Source organism: Anser brachyrhynchus (genome assembly GCF_964034855.1).
Source record: "Anser brachyrhynchus genome assembly, chromosome: 8".
Taxonomy (NCBI): domain Eukaryota; kingdom Metazoa; phylum Chordata; class Aves; order Anseriformes; family Anatidae; genus Anser; species Anser brachyrhynchus.
The window spans coordinates 12,581,304-12,597,823 of NC_137702.1; the positions used below are offsets into that span (position 1 = coordinate 12,581,304).

At 41.0% G+C, this 16,520-nt stretch overlaps 3 protein-coding genes across 12 annotated transcripts in view; all 3 read left to right on the forward strand.

The window, feature by feature from the left end:
• The window catches only part of MIGA1 (mitoguardin 1), a 39,021-nt gene extending 35,760 nt beyond the window's left edge, over positions 1–3,261 (forward strand). For all 4 annotated transcript variants that reach the window (XM_080601495.1, XM_080601498.1, XM_080601497.1 and 1 more), the window contains exons 13-16: positions 297–431; positions 1,261–1,314; positions 2,062–2,178; positions 2,550–3,261. In XM_080601495.1, coding sequence (XP_080457621.1) covers positions 297–431; positions 1,261–1,314; positions 2,062–2,178; positions 2,550–2,768 — 525 coding nt within the window. In that variant the 3' untranslated portion in view covers positions 2,769–3,261. The remainder of the gene's footprint in view (positions 1–296; positions 432–1,260; positions 1,315–2,061; positions 2,179–2,549) is intronic.
• A 1,911-nt stretch (positions 3,262–5,172) lies between these two features.
• NEXN (nexilin F-actin binding protein) overlaps positions 5,173–16,520 on the forward strand; it is a 28,057-nt gene continuing 16,709 nt past the window's right edge. For 4 of the 7 annotated variants that reach the window (XM_080601477.1, XM_080601479.1, XM_080601471.1 and 1 more), the window contains exon 1: positions 5,173–7,164. The gene's annotated coding sequence lies outside the window, so the exon portion shown is untranslated. Of the gene's footprint in view, positions 7,165–8,004; positions 8,539–16,520 lie in introns of those variants that run through there. The other 3 variants (XM_080601476.1, XM_080601478.1, XM_080601469.1) reach the window with 1 other exon arrangement.
• LOC308198780 (uncharacterized protein) lies at positions 6,571–10,924 on the forward strand (the record flags this gene model as incomplete). Its single annotated transcript, XM_080601771.1, has 3 exons — positions 6,571–6,726; positions 7,131–7,597; positions 10,440–10,924. The coding sequence occupies 3 exons, from the start codon at positions 6,571–6,573 to the stop codon at positions 10,483–10,485; spliced, it is 669 nt and encodes a 222-aa protein (XP_080457897.1). The 3' UTR covers positions 10,486–10,924.

Below are 16,520 nucleotides of genomic sequence, written 5' to 3' on the forward strand. Positions count from 1 at the left end.
AGTTTCTTGCATGTCAGAATTGTGGGAAAGTCATCTTTTTTATGCTTAACATTCCTGAAATAAAGAAATGGCATCTACCAATATAGTTTAGTGCCAGAAAACATTTGTTTTTTTTTTTTTTAACTTCTCCTTTGCTGACAGGAGAATGATACTTTAATGAATGTCTTCAATATCCATTAAAAATCAACAACAATGATAAATTTGCATGTTAATATAGAGCTAGCATATGGTGCGTGTTGAATTCCACTGCCAAAAGAAAAACTAAGTTACTTAGATCATGTTCTGATTTAATACAGGTAAAGAACTTGAATTTTTATGATGTTGTTCTGGACTTCATATTGATGGATTCATTTGAAGATTTAGAAAATCCACCAATATCTATACAGAATGTAGTAAACAACCGTTGGCTAAATTCCTCTTTTAAAGAAACAGTAAGTATTTGTTTAATTTTCATAATCATGATTCTGTAGTACGTTACGATAAGTAGGCAGTATGACAAATATAACAATGGTGTGAGCATTCTGATATAAAATTTCTTTATATGCTGAAACTGTTCTTCTGTTGATCAGTTTTATATTTTAGAGTGCAATGTAAAAATGAGAATAAATCCAACACCTGCAGAATAAAGACTATGTATTTCATCTTGATAATAGCATTAATTTTAAAGCAAATAAACTACACCCTCCTTTAGTGTAAAGTCTAATTCAGCTTCCAGTACAACTGAATTACACACCTGAAGGGTGGTATCAGGGGGTTTTGTAATCGTAATTTAAAAGCTGCCACTATGAAAAATACATCGGATGATTTTTTTGTGAGTAGTAAATTATCTTGCAGTACTGATGGAGAAACAGATGAGGATAGAATTCCCTTACAAGCTATGAGGGGGGAAAAAGCCTAATTCTGATATGGGTATATTGTTTTGCACAGGTCCATATTTGGACAAAACTACTTAGCTGAATCTGAAGCTATTGCAAGAATGTTTTTGCTAAAATGAAAAAGGACATTTCAATGTGTTCACATGCTATTTAATATCTAAAATAGTTTCTGATGTCTGAGCATGCTCTCTGGTATATAATAAGTTAGTCCTCAGTTAAACTAAGTAGATGTTGCTGTTAAACTGTAAAAAGAAGTCAAGGGTTCTAAATCACTTTTGAATTAAACTAAAGAAAGCGTCGCAAAAAAGACTTCAAAATAACAAGTACAATTTTCTTACACAATTAGTTATTTTTATTCACGGTTTCATGCTGTTTTTACATTTAGGCTGTGGCTTCAAGCTGTTGGTCAGTACTGAAGCAGAAAAGACAGCAAATGAAGGTAAGTTGCTCTGCAGAGTTACTGATCAACTCCAAAGAATATGAAGTTCTGCCTTGTAGCTTTTGAAAAATTAATTACAGATCAACCCTTAATCCTTAATCAACGTGGACATGTTAGTTTAGAGAACAGTCTGCCTCTCAGAGAGGTTTAGTTCATAGGGCCCTAATAGCATTTTTTAGCAAAAAAAATCTTAGCTGAAAGACTCTCAAACTAGGATAGGTCCAAAAATCAATGGTGACATTGTCTGACTTCAGGGTTCACGCATATACTTTGGATTTTCGCAGGCCAAGGTCATTAATCTTGTATCTTACGTGCTTATGCTAAGATTCTCTATCCCACGTCCCTGACTATCTCCACAGCTAAATAAAATTCTTCCTGTCCCTTTACTTACCTGAAGTAGCATCTTCCTCAACAGCTGCAGGAGCTCTATTGCAGCCTCCCTCTTACCTGATCCCTCATACAGAAGGGCAGAGTAGATTGGTCATGATTTGTTGGCCTTATGCCTATTAATTTTAAAATATTTAAAATACAAAACACCAGTAAAGTTAAGAAAACAAGCAAACAAACTCACTCTTAAAACAATCATGACGCTTGCTCTGTACAGTTGCCTATAATTTAAAGGAGTTCAGGTTACCACAGCCCTAAAGTGGTAGGTGTTTTAAGCTTTTCTGAAGACCTAATTTTATGTAATAGAGTTTTATACTAAGTTTACTGTGTAACTTTTGTCTCTGATTTTTACATCACTAGGTACCTGATGGATTTTTTGCGCATTTCTATGCTATATGTGAACATATCAGCCCTGTTTTGGCATGGGGTTTTTTAGGCCCCAGGAACTCCCTTTATGACCTATGCTGCTTCTTCAAGGTTTGCAATGTTTTCTTAACTACCACTTACCTTATTTTAAAAAAGAGTTAAAATCTTCCAGATTAAAAGAAATTAGGATCTTAGAGGCACACATTTGCATTTTCATTAAGACTAATAGTAAAAATATTTGTATGTATATAATATTAATGAAAATACTTTCATATTGACTAGGCTTTTAGGCTTAAAACTGTTTTGTAAAATATGTTTTAGTGAAATTATATCTAAGCACTATAATAATACATAAACGGATGATTTTATGAAATGTCTAAAAGAAATAGGTAGCATTGCATACTTTTCTCTTCTTGTAAGTAAATACAAGAATAATGTTAATACAAAAAAAAATAATTTTTTTTTCTTTTTTCCCCTACTAGGATCAAGTGCTTTTCTTCCTCAAAGACATTTTTGATTTTGAAAAGGTGCGATACTCAACTATGGAGAGTTTGGCCGAAGACCTTATGCAATTATTAATCCGACGCACTGAACTTTTAATGGCCTATCTTGGAGCAGATTCACTAAGACATGTCAGTGCCTGTGTAAGTGGTCATGGGCATGTCATGACCAGTGGGCTCGTAGAAGCAAAAGTACAGTAAGCTTAAAATACATGACAAATGAGATGGAGTGCACTTTGACATAATCCTTCCCACCTTTCTTTCTAACCCCAAAGCTGTCATTGCTGTTACTGAGCAAACATCTGAAAAAGTACCATGTCGCTAAGTAAGGAAAAGGACTCAGGGAGGTTAAGCATACATCTGTGAAAAGAACTGGTGAGCATATTATTGTATATACCTAAATTAAATTTGCAGCTCAGCTGTCACTGTATTTATATTTAATGTATCCCAAAGCTTTTTTCTGTAATATTTGGGTAAAATTTATTTATGAAATGCTGTACTGTTGCCACAGATAATTTGTAAGTGAAGCTGATTTTTCTTTAAAGTTTCCTTTAAAGGCGTATAGTGCAAAATGTTCACTACAGAGTCTCAAAGTCATTATGTGTCTAGATCTAGAAGGTGTTTCAACAGGGGTATATGCAGTCTCTGATTCATGTGACACGTGCAATAAAGTAATCACGCTCACAAAATTGAACTTGTTGCCACTGCCCTGAAATTACATTTGTGTGGGTGTAAGCAGTCATTTTGTACTACAGTATAATAAAGAGTGGTGCAGGAAATGCAGGCACCATTTGGGCAGCAATGACTTCCAGAATGCATTTTTTACTTTATTTTGTCTTAAAATGTGTAATAATCACGAAGGTGATTGTTTGAGAGCACTTATTTATATCCAAAAAGCTATGCTAGTTTCACCAATTAATTTAAAACTTTTCCTTTTTCTAAAACTTTGAAGACTTTGTATGGTGGTGATGAGGATAATTCTTAGTTCATATGTAGCATTTCAAAATACATTTTTGAATCAGGTTGTATCATGAGATTTGTTAATCACAAAATAGAATCAAAGGCAGTGTTTTTGTAACTAAAAGCATTTCAGTCTTCCTCCCTTGCTTGTAGGAGGTCAGTTGTCTACTTAAAATTTTGGCAATTGTGGCCATCTATGTGCACGTGGAAAACTGGTGGCTGGGGATATGGACCCTTAATTTTCGATAGAAGCGCAGCAATGTGGCATGAGGGAACTTGCAGCAACATCTTTACTGTGCTAGAGATAATAAACAATAATGATCCTCTAATCTTGAATTCCTGTGAACCGAAACAATGTTTCATAGTCAGCTTAGCCTTTTAAACTATGTTTATGTATGCTTTGCCATACACAAAGCCAGCCCACACGAATCTAGCCTATGTTAAGTTCTAATTCTAAATGTTCAGATACTTCAGGAACTTGTTGTTATAATCTGGCATACTGAAACAAACTTTTATTAGAAACATTTCAACTTTTGTTGCGAACATAACCTGAACTGATGATACTTGAAGAGGAGGGCTTGTGTTAATTCCATAGGTTTTACTGAAGCCAACATTTTGCTCCTTGGTCGTACTCATTACATAAATATAAAAACTATGGAAGTGTCATATGACTTGTGTGAAATGCCAGCTGGTCATAGTTTATAAAAAAACAAGTATACTTCTCTGTGTAATAAAACAGAAATTCCAAATGCTGCTGCTGCTGCTCTATTTCAGCCATTCAAGTTGCTAAACTTGGCACTATGCTATACTTTTGTCTCACTGGAGTATGTCTTCAATACTAGAATGTGAAGGTTTTTTCACCCCTCTCATTTAGCTTAAACACACTTACCTCCCATGGTCTAAATAATATCTGCATTTTGGCAGCTTTTTGCAAGTCTGTGAATGAAATTATATTATGAATAAAATATATATATGTTATATTATATTGAATAATAAGGTGTCAAATTGGGTTCAGAATCAATATGGAATAGCTGGAAGTAGAAGTAACAGAGTAAATAGCATATTCCACGACAAATATACTACCTGGGGATGTAATGTGTCACAGGAAACTGTTTGCTGTGGTTTGGTCTAAGAAAATGATACCTTAACATTCATTACAGAAAAGCAGAAACACACATTCTTAAAGAGGTAAATGTCTATTTAAGTGAGTGATTTTCATATTTATAAAAAGTTCTTGAACAAAGTACAACCCAAACATTATTCAACAGTGTTGATGTGAGATTGTTTCCAAATAATTTAATAGCTTGATCTTCTGTCAAAAATGAAAGCTGTTTTTTTTTTTCTTTTAACAAAAGAATGAAAAGGGTCTAATGAAACACCAAAATGCTTAGAAAATGGATAAGTACCTGATATTATCTGTTTAAACAAATGGAAGTGTTCCTGACTTGAAGGGATACAAGACATCACAGAGCTCTCAGAAGACCATAGAAACGGGTCAGAAATCAGACTGATTTTTTTCCATCCAAAATAAGAATTACAGTGTCTGGGTGCAGAGAGATATCAACAACAAATATTTCATTCAGACTTTTATTTATATGAACTTCCAAAAAAAAAAAGGGGGGGGGGGGAGGGGGAATGAAGGAAGAAAAAAATAGGGAGGGAGGGTTGGGGGAAAAGAGAGAAGAAGAGAGAAATGTACAAGTATCTCTGAGTCCTTTCAGGACTTTTCCCAAAAAGTACTTGCATATTCTGTCCTTCCTAACTCCAAAGACAGTTATAAATTTCAGTGGGAGATAGCTGTCTCCTTGCTGAGGTTTATACGCCTTAGCCTGAAGGCGTATAGAGGATATCTGTTGATAACCTGCCACCTAGCTTAAGAATTTCAAGTCTACCATCTTTGAAGAACAAATGCCAGAGCTGCACCAAGGCAATGATAATATTTGTGCAGTTCTACTTTAGTGAATTCATAATCACAATGAGAATTTAGTTTATAATCTCTAACTTTTTTGATAGTTTTGAATGCCGCTTTCCACTAATAAGATCAAGCTAAATTTAAAAGCCATCCTCTTCTTCTATAACTGTACTCCTAAGATCAGAAATGTTGAATGTGTAAAGATTATACATGAATCAAATATTTATATTATTTGTAATTTAGTTGTAATATTCTCACTCTTTATGTGTTCTTAATGGTTATTATACTCCACTTTTGTGCTCTTTGGTTTCTGTCAAACTAAATGTGTCAAATCATGTGCTGGGGTAAGCATATCTGTGAACTTTCTATTGCCTAAATGAACTGCAGTTGTGTATATTAAAGAAAATAATGCAGTGAAATTACTTGAATTTGCATAACTCTTGACATCTAATGTGAAAAATTTGATATGGAAGCAGTTTTGATACCAGTTAGTCATCTCAAAATTGGAATTTGCTTCTTAAAATCCAACAAGAACAAAAAAAACTATTATATAAATTATATATGAGAAAAAGAAATGGAATGGGAACAGCTGTCCACTTTAAACAAATTTTGTGGACCCATTTCATTCTGCTTCTGTTAAATGGTACACAGGACTGATAAATTTTCAACACCAAAAGCCAGATGGTGAAGTTTTGATGTCTTGGAAGTCAAAAAAAGTAACTCAGACAGAGACCATAATAAATGAAGAAAACCCTGACCTGATTCTTGTGGCTTGCAGGCATGATGCAGCTTTAATTGGTGGGACACAAGGAGCGACTGGTCAGCTGGCAAGACCCTTGTCTATCACGCTAATCAGAATGGTTTAATTGCGTTCTATTTACAGCAAAGGGTTGTCTCTTTTCTTGGTTTTAGGAGCTGATTTTTTCTAGGTTTATTTTCCACGTGGTACCACTACAGTGAGCTCCAGTTGTGAGATAAAACTTCCTGTGGGGTAATGAAACACAGAACATAACGAAGGTGTCTAATCGTTAGCGCTGCAGAATAGCAATGCATGTAGGCTTTGATAGGACCAAATTTGTTCTTCAGTTAAATGTGTTCACCTGCTGAGAGCTGGTACGGGCCGAGAGCTGAATGCCCTGCGCTAACGGAAAGCCTGCGGCGTGCCTTCAGAACTGCGAGTACAGCTGCTCTGAGTCTGGCACTGGGGGAAAGTTCTTGTGCTGTCCTTTGAAAAACAAATACGTTTTGTGTTTTAACGTTGGTATCTGTTGCTCAGATTTGCAAAGGGTAAGGTCATGTGGTTATTGTCCTAATATTTATAAATCCAGCTGACAGTTAGGCTCCGGTTTGGCAGACAAAATACAAGCTAGATAGGAAAAAGAAAGTTCTGCGCTGAAGACCTTGCAGTTGAAAATGTAGGAAACAAGTCATCGTTGAGGAGGAAAGGGAATGTACTCAGCTGTAATAAAATCATGTTTCTGCCTCTGCTTTGTAAAGTTTCCAGAGCAAGGCGCTGCTTTAAACCGACCGTGCCCGGCGTCTCGGAGGCCTGGCGCTAGCGCGATTCCTCCCCGCTCCATCAGCGAGCTGTCACCTTACTATTATTAGTTAGCTGATTGCTCCCCGTGTGCCATAAGCGACCCGGGACTTGACCACCGCCGCTATAAAACCTCCGCGCTGCGGGGCCTCAGCCAGCTGCTGGCGGCGGGGACCGCGGCGCTGGCCGTAAGTGCGCGGCGCCGGGCTGCTGGGACACGGGGGGACCCCAGGGGAAGGAGCCTGTCCTGGAGCCCCTGCCCGGGGCTGTGCCGCTGCCCTGCGGCCGGGAGCGCGCTGGCAGGGGGCGGCCGCCCCCGGGGTGTCGATGGCTCCACAGTCAGTCAGGGCGCGGGGAGCCGGCGGCGGGTCCGGGCTGCGCCCCCCGCCGCTGTGAGGGGCTGGGGCGGGTCGGGAGTGGCCGGGACGGGCCGGGACAGCTGCCTTGGCGCGGGGCTCGCCTGGAATGCGGGCGCCGGCTGCGCGCCGCGACTTTTATGGCAAGTTGCAGTCGGCGGAGCCGCAGCCGCGGCCGCAGCCAAGGGGCGCTCGGCAGCCGCCAGCGCTCCCCGCCCGCCCGCCGGGACCAGAGCGAGCCGCAGCCAAGGGGCAGCGCGCCCAGGTAAGAGCCGCTCCGCCGGCGCCGGGAGGGAGGAGAAGGGGCCGGGGCAGGCTCCTCCGGCCTCGACGGGAGACCCCCGGCCGGGCGCCGCATTCCCCCAGCCCCGCCGAGCAGGGAGAAGCGGCTGCCCCCTCACGCCGCCCTCAGCCCGGCGCCTGGCGTAGGACCCGGGGCGGGCAGGGGGGGAAACGCGGCACAGCAGCGAGGGTCGGGGCCGAGGGGCGGCTGAGGGGCGGCGGCGAGCCCCGTGGCAGCCCCGCGGGCTCCAGGCGCGGTTGGGGACGGCAGCGGGGCGCTGAGGGCCCTCGGCTCGTCCCGCGCCCTGAGGGGGCGCCGTGAGGCGGCCTGGCGGGCGGCGCCCGCGGCGCTTGGCGAGAGATCCGTGCCCGGGTGTGCCTCAGGTAATCAGGGGCTTCTGGTAGCGGAGTCGTTTGTTAAAGCGTTCCCCGGAGCGTTGTGCTGGGCTGGGAATTGGTCAGCAAGTGGCTGCGTGCTGCATGCTTAGCGCTGTCTGCCGTAGCTCCCGGACCTTAGCAGGTCGCTTGGAAAAATGCCCCGTGTAATGAAGTTGGGAAATAATAATTAGTCTTCGAGGAGGGCCAAGCGCGTTAAGGACTGCACAGAAATACACGAGGCTGTCTAGTTTACACAGAACGCAGGAGAAATACAAGAACCAGGTGGGCAGTCCAAGACACACGCCTAAGAAACACTTTCTCTAAGTGCATCTGGAACATTTCAATGACCGTTTTCCTCGGTGAGGCAGCGAGACAAGCTGTAACTGCAGCGCTCGGATGTGCTGCTCTGAAACTCTTCATGAGGAACGGTGCCACGGCCGAGCTGGAGACGAGACCTGGAAGCTGGACGGGGCCAAACCGCGGTGAGGGTTCGTGTCTGGAGGAGCAGCTCGGCACCAGGAGGAGCAGCCACATTCCTCTGCGGAGGTACGGGTGTGCAGCACGCCCGGCAATGCTGGGCTGCTCAGCTGGAGACCTGCACCGTGCAGGGGGAGCCGTGAGGATGATGGAGAAGTGGCGGATAGGCTGTCCGCTGTCTTCCAAGAAGGGAAGAAGCAAACTGCAATCAAACTTCACACCCGGGATTTTATCCCACATTTCAGTGTCCTGGCCTCCGCGGTCCCACCCTTGGCATCGGCGCTGTTTCTCTTCAGCTGCTGGGATGCACTGGGAGTTGCAGGAGCTGTGGCATGGGGCGATGTACGCTGGTTTTTCTCTTGGGCATCTGTTTTCACAATTACTGCCCCCCACAACTAGGATCCCAAGCTATCTTATCTTGGGACGTGAAATCGGGGGTCAGAGGATCTCAACAGGGCTTCCCCCAGTCTCCCAGTCCACACTGCATTTGTTCTGGAGCATATGTGCCAATAATAGTACCCGAGGAGATTAAAGAATTGAGGCAGACCTCTTCCGCAGAGAGGGGCTACTTTTTTTTTTTTCCTTTTAGCACAGCAGTTGGACTGCCTGGCAGTGTCATGTTAAGAGTATTTATAGTTCTATAAATAGACATAGACAAAATAGTTTCTAATAAATAGATTTTGATAAGTGGCATAATATCTGCAAAGACTGTTCTGCTTTAATGGAAGACCTTTAGTGAACGTTGAAGTGCACGAAATTCAAGGATGGAGGAAAAGATTGTAGGTGAAGTTGAATTACTTGGGTCAACTGTTGGTAAGCATTTTAGTCTTTGATAATAAAGACTTCATCAGTTAAATACAGCTGAGCAGAAGTAGTTTTATGTTCTTCAAAATGTAATGTTTAAGCAGCTGGTGTCAATTGTCATAACTTGTTGGCTTCAGTGGAGCTGACAGTTCATGCCAGTTCAGGATCTTCCTCTGTGCCTGATAATTTTAGTATCTGTAATTTAGTACAACAACTGGTAATGTCATACCAGACAAGTTGCAGTAAGGCCAGAAATGATGAGCATTGCTCTCTTTCCTCTCCTCTTTCCAGTTCTATTTCACATTTCTTTAAATACTCTAGCATTGTGGACTGTGTTTTCCTCTCCTGAAGTGCTTTGGCTGCAGGTAGTAAGTTTCCACGTCTCACAATATGGTTTTCTTATATAATGGAGTCTTCCCTGCAAGCAGATCACAAAGAGGAGACAGATGGTAACCGTAACTTAGACCGTGCTGCAGTGGGCTTATTTATAACTCGCAGTAGCCAGGAGGACAGCAGGGGGGCCTCCCGAAAGGAGGAATTGCAGAGCAACAAGACTTTTATTTTAAGTCCTGGCTTCGTACTCCTATCTGTAGAGAGTAGCATTTGGTTCAGGAAAACATTTGTATTTCTCTGCGTCTCATGTAACAATGTTAACTACTCCACTGGAGATCATGAGCTTCTAGTTTTTTATTATTTACTTTTGGGATTATTTTATTTGGTTAAAGCTGCACAACATTTTTTGATCAATTCTGGATGCCGTTCTCTTTTAAGAAATATAAATTAATTACATTTAAGGAGGTAGATTTTTGGGACTTCTGAGCTGTCAAAACTTTTGTGTCCTCTTAATATTTTTTCTTCATTCATGTAGATTATCTTGCCTAAAGTAAGCTTTTAGGGGGTCTCTGAAAATTTAAAGTGTGATGATCATAGCAAATCAAGACATATCACACTGGAGGTGTTAGCTTACCCATTAACAGCATACAAATAAGATGCTTGAAAACATTTTTTTCTCTTTAAAGTCCCTAAACCCAGTGTATTTCTAATCTGTTGCCTAGTTTTCTAAGCATTATTGGCTTTGTATTTCACTTGAAACTTCTGAGAGATCACTCTCTGCATTACAGTCAAGCCACTCTAATAATGGTGTTTTCGCTTCCATGCAATTCCAGAAGTGGAACCATTGATCAAACGTTGGAGGTTGAATTTCCCTTCTAGGAGAATCCTGAAGCAGACCTTTTCGAAAGATGGAACTGCAGCCTAGCATTTTTAATACAAACATTAAAATATCTGACTTAACATTTCCTAAGATATTTCTTAATCATAGGGAAGGTAAAATGTGGAGGAAAAAAAAAGAGTGGTGCCAGGCGATGAGAGTGGATATGCAAAGAAAATCCAGCTAGTAACAATCTCAATTCACTTTTTGATCAGAGTTATGTTCAGTGTTACAATCTGGGAACTTTCTGAGTGTGAAGCTTCAGTGAGGATCTTGTACAACATTTCCTGAGCCTTGCTGATCCTGGGAAGTGAAAGACTAGACTGAATCTTAAGATTTTTGACAGCTTCAGAGTAGGAGGACAAATCTCTTCTGAAACACGTATATACACAAGTAGACCCTTGTTGCCTCAGAAAATAAGCATGACTTGTATTAGATGAATTCTGTGGGAAATTACTTACTACATAACAAGGAGATATATATATCTGCATACACAATGTAAAAATATAACTAGTTCCTTTCAACAGGGAATTTGTAGGAAGATACTATCTTATTTAAAAGTTGCTGTTGTTAGAAAATAGCATGTCAAAGTTTCTAGGGTTGGAAAATTTATTACCACGTACTCTGTGCAAGGCAATCAGCAGATGATGAGGGAGACACTTCCATGGCCCGTGGGTGTTAGGACTTCCCACGCAGGCCACTCGAGGGGTCCCTGAGGCAAGGGCCTGCTGCTTTTCCTCTTGGAGGTGTAGGTGACATGGAGAGGGATGAGGGCATGGGCATGGCCAGTCTCATGTTTAGCAAAGCCCTACTGCCTTACATCCATATCTTCTAGCATCAAAGGCGGAGGTAGGATGACTTGCAGTTGCTGGAGCCAGCTGGCTAACCTTCAAGCACATTAACAGCTAGGTGAAGCCAACAAATTGGAGAGCACCCTGAAGTAATAGCCGAGATGGCAGTATTCCAAATGGCAGAGACCTATCTGCCATCTTGAAGGCCCACAACATGGTAGATTGGCACATTTTTGGAAGTTCAGGCAACGGGAGTTTGCAAGGAAAATTTCTTCCACTATTTGCACTTTTTAAGAAGATTTCAGATTTGTGTTTTGAGGGTAGGTCTCACTGCGTGCAACAATCTTGGTGACACTGTCAAGGTTTTCAGCTAATTAGAGCAGGTAATTAATCAAAAAGGTTCAAGGCAAAGTTGATCCAAAAGATCAAAAGCTAATTGTGATCTCAGACTCATAATCTGCTTTGTACGATGGATTCCACACAATAAATGAGTCAGGCTTTGGAATAGTTGCAGTTTTCAAGTGACTAAGATGAAGCCCTACAGATGGGGCATGCTGTTATGGGGGAGGTTAGCAATGCCTTCCCTGGAGCAGTTTAGGTGAAATGCAACCATCCCTTGTGAGGGATGAACTTTGGGACTTACTGTTCTGCTCCAGCTGTGCGTTAAGGCTAGGAGGTCTCCTATTCCCTGGGTACTCCAGTGCATGAATTGTACCAATGCATAAAGTTTTTTTTCTGATGGATTTGTGCAGTAAACCTTGTATTTAGCTTCTGTATTTTTAGAAGTCAAAGGGTTTAAACTAGTTTTAACGTCATACTGATGACAGGGAGGATTTTACTCACACGTGTGAAGTAAGCTGAAGGCTTACAATGACATCCAAACGCAGTAGCACAGTACACAAATGCACATTAAAGCGTATAGAGACCTTGAGACCACAAGGGTGCTTGTAAAGTTATCTGCCTTTAGAGACACAACAGAACTTTAACATGCTGTTGCTGATCTGAAACAGTCTGAGTAGGTCCTAACGTTCAGTACCTCTGTGTTTGTGGCTTCCCAAGTGACAGGCTGAAATGCCTTGGATTTCTGTCAGTCCTCAGATGAGATGTTTGTCAGCTCCGACTGGGGGAGGAATGACTTTACATACTCAGTTGAAAAGGGACAGCTCTGTTGAAACTGAATTTGAAGAGTTTGGGATTTGTAAATCAAGGCAGGGCTTGGTAGCTGAACACTTGTTTCATATATTGTGACTGCTCTGGCTTGGAAAAACATCCCAAGATATCTACGAATCTCATTCATTCTGTATAGCTACAGCAGCACCATTGATGGCTTTGGTGTTTTGTTTGTTTGTTTTTGATTTTGTTTTTTTTTTTTTGAAAAGCTAATACAAAGACAACTCCTAACGTTCATTATTTTTAACACCACATAAAAATTCCCATGTTTATAATTTGTTCATAATTAAGAATGAGAGAACTTCAAGCCTGTTTAATTAAAGGCGGAATGCCCTGCTATTCCCATCTTGGCAAACGCCCCATGCAGTCATTTCATAGCATCATACTGGCTTTGAGCTAGGGCTGTGCCCAGCACTGGCTGGTGGGGGATGTCGGTTCAGCAATGTGCGAGGCATAGGAAGGTTTCTGAACTCATCCTGAACTCATTGCAAATTTGGGGCTTTCCTTAACACACCAGGAAAGGAGAGTCAGGAATAAGTTATTACACATTAAAAGTGAAGGAGATTCTGTTCCATGTCACCTAAAAATACTGAAGGTATAATTGAGCCATTAGCGTATTTTTTGTGATAAAACTTGTGATAATAGTCATACAGTCCTATTCAAATAAGCTTTTTTACAGTTATCAGCTGTAATGTTCAACCTGATTCAGGAAACGAGTATTTTCTAGGAATTATTTCCTTATGTTTTTTCCAGTAATCTTTAAGTCTTAGCTACAAAGTTTCAGTCAATTTAGTGCCTGCTGAAAGACTTTTATTTTAAAACTTTTGCTGGAAGAACAATAAGTGAGATGTTCACATCACACCATAGAGAACATGGATTGTTATTTGTTTTTCCAATGAGCACGAAGGCAGTGAGAACTAGTTGATACAATCAAAGCAGTTCTATGAAGCATCATTTTATAGGATCATACCGTGCAATTCAAATTAGGATTACAAAGTGCCCAATGTCTGTTGTTTAGGATACTTGCTATAGGATTGAATAAAACCAAAATAGAACCTGCCTGCTCCTATTACATCCCACTCAAATTCGGTTAATTCGTAAAATGGTGGTTTGGCCTCTAGAATAGGGAGTGCTACGCTTTTTGGTCACATGCCTCTGTGACATCGCACTTACGCTATCTTTAGTACTAGCTAATTTTTAGTAGCTCCTGAGATTTTTCTTTCTACTTAATACATGGTTTTTGTGTGGGATTCATCTAGCTGAATGATCTGATCCCAGGTTTGATCCCTCCAAAACTTCATACATATGGTATTGAAAATAAAAAGCAAAGAAAAAATGCTTTTTGGCTGACACAACAAAACTTCTTAAAATTATTAAATTTTTGGCTGTGATTTTTCTCATCTTGTTCAGGCTGATGTGAACAAAATTACCCATTACAACTATGCTTACATTATAAATGAATATTAAAGATTGGGAGATAACTAAGGAAATAGAAAACCCTTCTCATAGATTTATTCAGAATGTATTGATAAATACATTTCTTTATTACTGAACAGATCTGTGACGGCATAAGTGCAATAAAGATAATATTTTCTGTCCCTTTTCTGGTGGAATACTTGTTAACATCACTGAAACCTTTATTACAGTTTACCACCTTTGTTGGCAATACTGAAAAAGAGATCAGAAATTGAGATCACACAGAGAAAAGCTGTCAAATTTTATACGTATGTAGTGTACATCCTGTATAAATTAGGGGCACATGTAGAATTGCTCTATTCCTTCCCATTTCGTCTTTTTCCTGAGCTGATGAAACCTCGTGGCCTCCTAGGAAGAACAAGCTGGACTGTCTTCAGCTTTGTCATTTCAGAGTAGGTAGTGTGGAAAAAATGGCTGGCATGAGCCATGGGGGTTATCTAGATGAGGGATTGTCCTGACCCCAGGGGCAGAAAATTGCAGCCTGCAAGGTTATGCGCTTGCAGGTTCTGTCCCTGTCCTCCTCACACTTCATTTTTGGGACTTTGCTATATCCAGGTATAAAAATAATGAGTAATTGCATATAAAAGCAATGAGTAATTGACTTTTCAGAGGACATATGATCAGGATGCCTGCTAATGTAATTGTCTTTCATCATTCATTCCTTTGAGCTAATCTGAATGTAAAAATTAGTGAATAAATGAGACTTCACCATAAAGGAAAGTGTCAAATTAACAGCGATTAGTCATCAAGGCATGTTTATTTTCCATGGCTTTATTTTAAGCTTACAAATCAAAACCAGGTACCTGGGTTGCACAACTTTTAAGGAACAAATGACCATTTTGTCACACTGGGTCTAAAAAGCTGCTTTTAGCAGAGTGAAAGCTCAAACACTATCATAAATTCTTGCTCCATGAAACTGAACTACAGGGAAACCAGCAGTGAGGGCAGAGGATTGGGACAATCACCTCAGTTCAAGCCTTTGCTTTTCTTGTATTCAGGCCACTAAGCATGTCAAAGAAAGCACCTTTACATGGTTTTCACAGCACTGAGTTTACTAATGAATATAACTTCCTCCTGCATGTGTGAATGTGACTTGGGATTGACTGAACATCCTGTTGGTGTTGTGGCACATGGCACTATTAGGCCCATACACAGTTTCTTATTATCTTTGTTCCCTTACCTATTTCTACCTCAAAAAATTAAGAGTTTTAGAAGGAAAGAAAATACCTCTCAGTTTTCTCAAAGTCAAAAGCTGTTTGTTAGCTGGAAGCTTGCCTCCCTTCTTGAAACAAGGAAAGCTCACCTACTTCTCTTTCTAAGTCTGAGCAAAGGCTTTGTGAAGCCCCAACACCCAGGATGGAGTATCGCTATTTCTTCAGTTACCGTTTCTCTGTTTGGTCACCCTGTAATGGAGCAGTTAGTGCTCACACAGAATTCTGCTGGGGAGGTTCACGTGGTGTGACTTAGGCAGGTAAGAAGAGTGGTAATGTTGGTAATAGCCTGGCATAGAAAAGCTAAAACGGGATTTAGGAACAGACTATAAATAAGAACTTATTTTTAAGTGTCATGAAATGCCCTGTTCTCAGTTCCTCTAACACACAGATCCCCTTCCAGCAGAAAGCTCCTGTCCTAGCCTTTTTACCTCTAGCCTTTGAGTCCGTTTGCTTGCACCCCATGTAGCACATCGAGTGTTCAGGCTTGCCTGGGACTCTGGGCATTGGTACAGTACAGACAGCTATGGCACTGGAGTCATATATGAACTTAGAATCATTAAAACTGTAACATTTTGCCTTAAACCTTACAAAAATGCCTTAAAATTTGTGGAGGAAATCTGTGTCTTATGCAGTGGTTCTTCAGCCTTCACAGGGTATGCAGCTCTCCTGCAGTCTCCTTCCATCCCTGCTTTCTTCCCTTCAGAGCTCCCACTGTAACGTCATTCCCTTCCTTCCATGGGAAGAAATAGTGGCCTTCATGCTGTCATTCTTCACTAATTCACTTTTCTGGTCCTTCTCAACTTTATCCCCATCTCCACCCTCTATGTTTTCCCTGCATAGTTTCAGCTTCTGTTGCGGCCACGTCTTGCCCAGAAGCGGTCCGTGCTCTGACAAAGAAAGAAGTTGCTCTCCCCTCAGTGTGGACTACAGCTTTTCACATTAGCAGGTAGTTGCTGAAGGCTTCTTATGGCTTGCTGTTTGTCCCGGGTAGCCTCACAAGATAAGTTAGGTGTAAAACCTAGCTAAAGGCTAGGTACGGCTTTGCTACCCAAGTGCAAACTAGTGGGGAGATTGCCTTCCTCCCCCCAGCTCTGATAGGCTTGATTAAAAACCAAACCAAAAAAAACCAACTGTCTCAAACTTGAAGACCCTTCCCATTAGGTTTGCAATAACTATAGTGTAATTTAAAATTTGAAACGTTTTTCTCTTGAAAAATGCAGTGAGTGTTCCAGACACAATTAAATACAAGAAATAGTTTTTCTAAGGTATGTATGTGGTCTACCTAATGCATTTCACAGCTTTTAGCACTTGTTATTCCTAGAATAGGAGAAGGGAAAGCATTATTCTGTATTCCTGTAATTGCTGAAGAGCTGAGAGTCACACAAG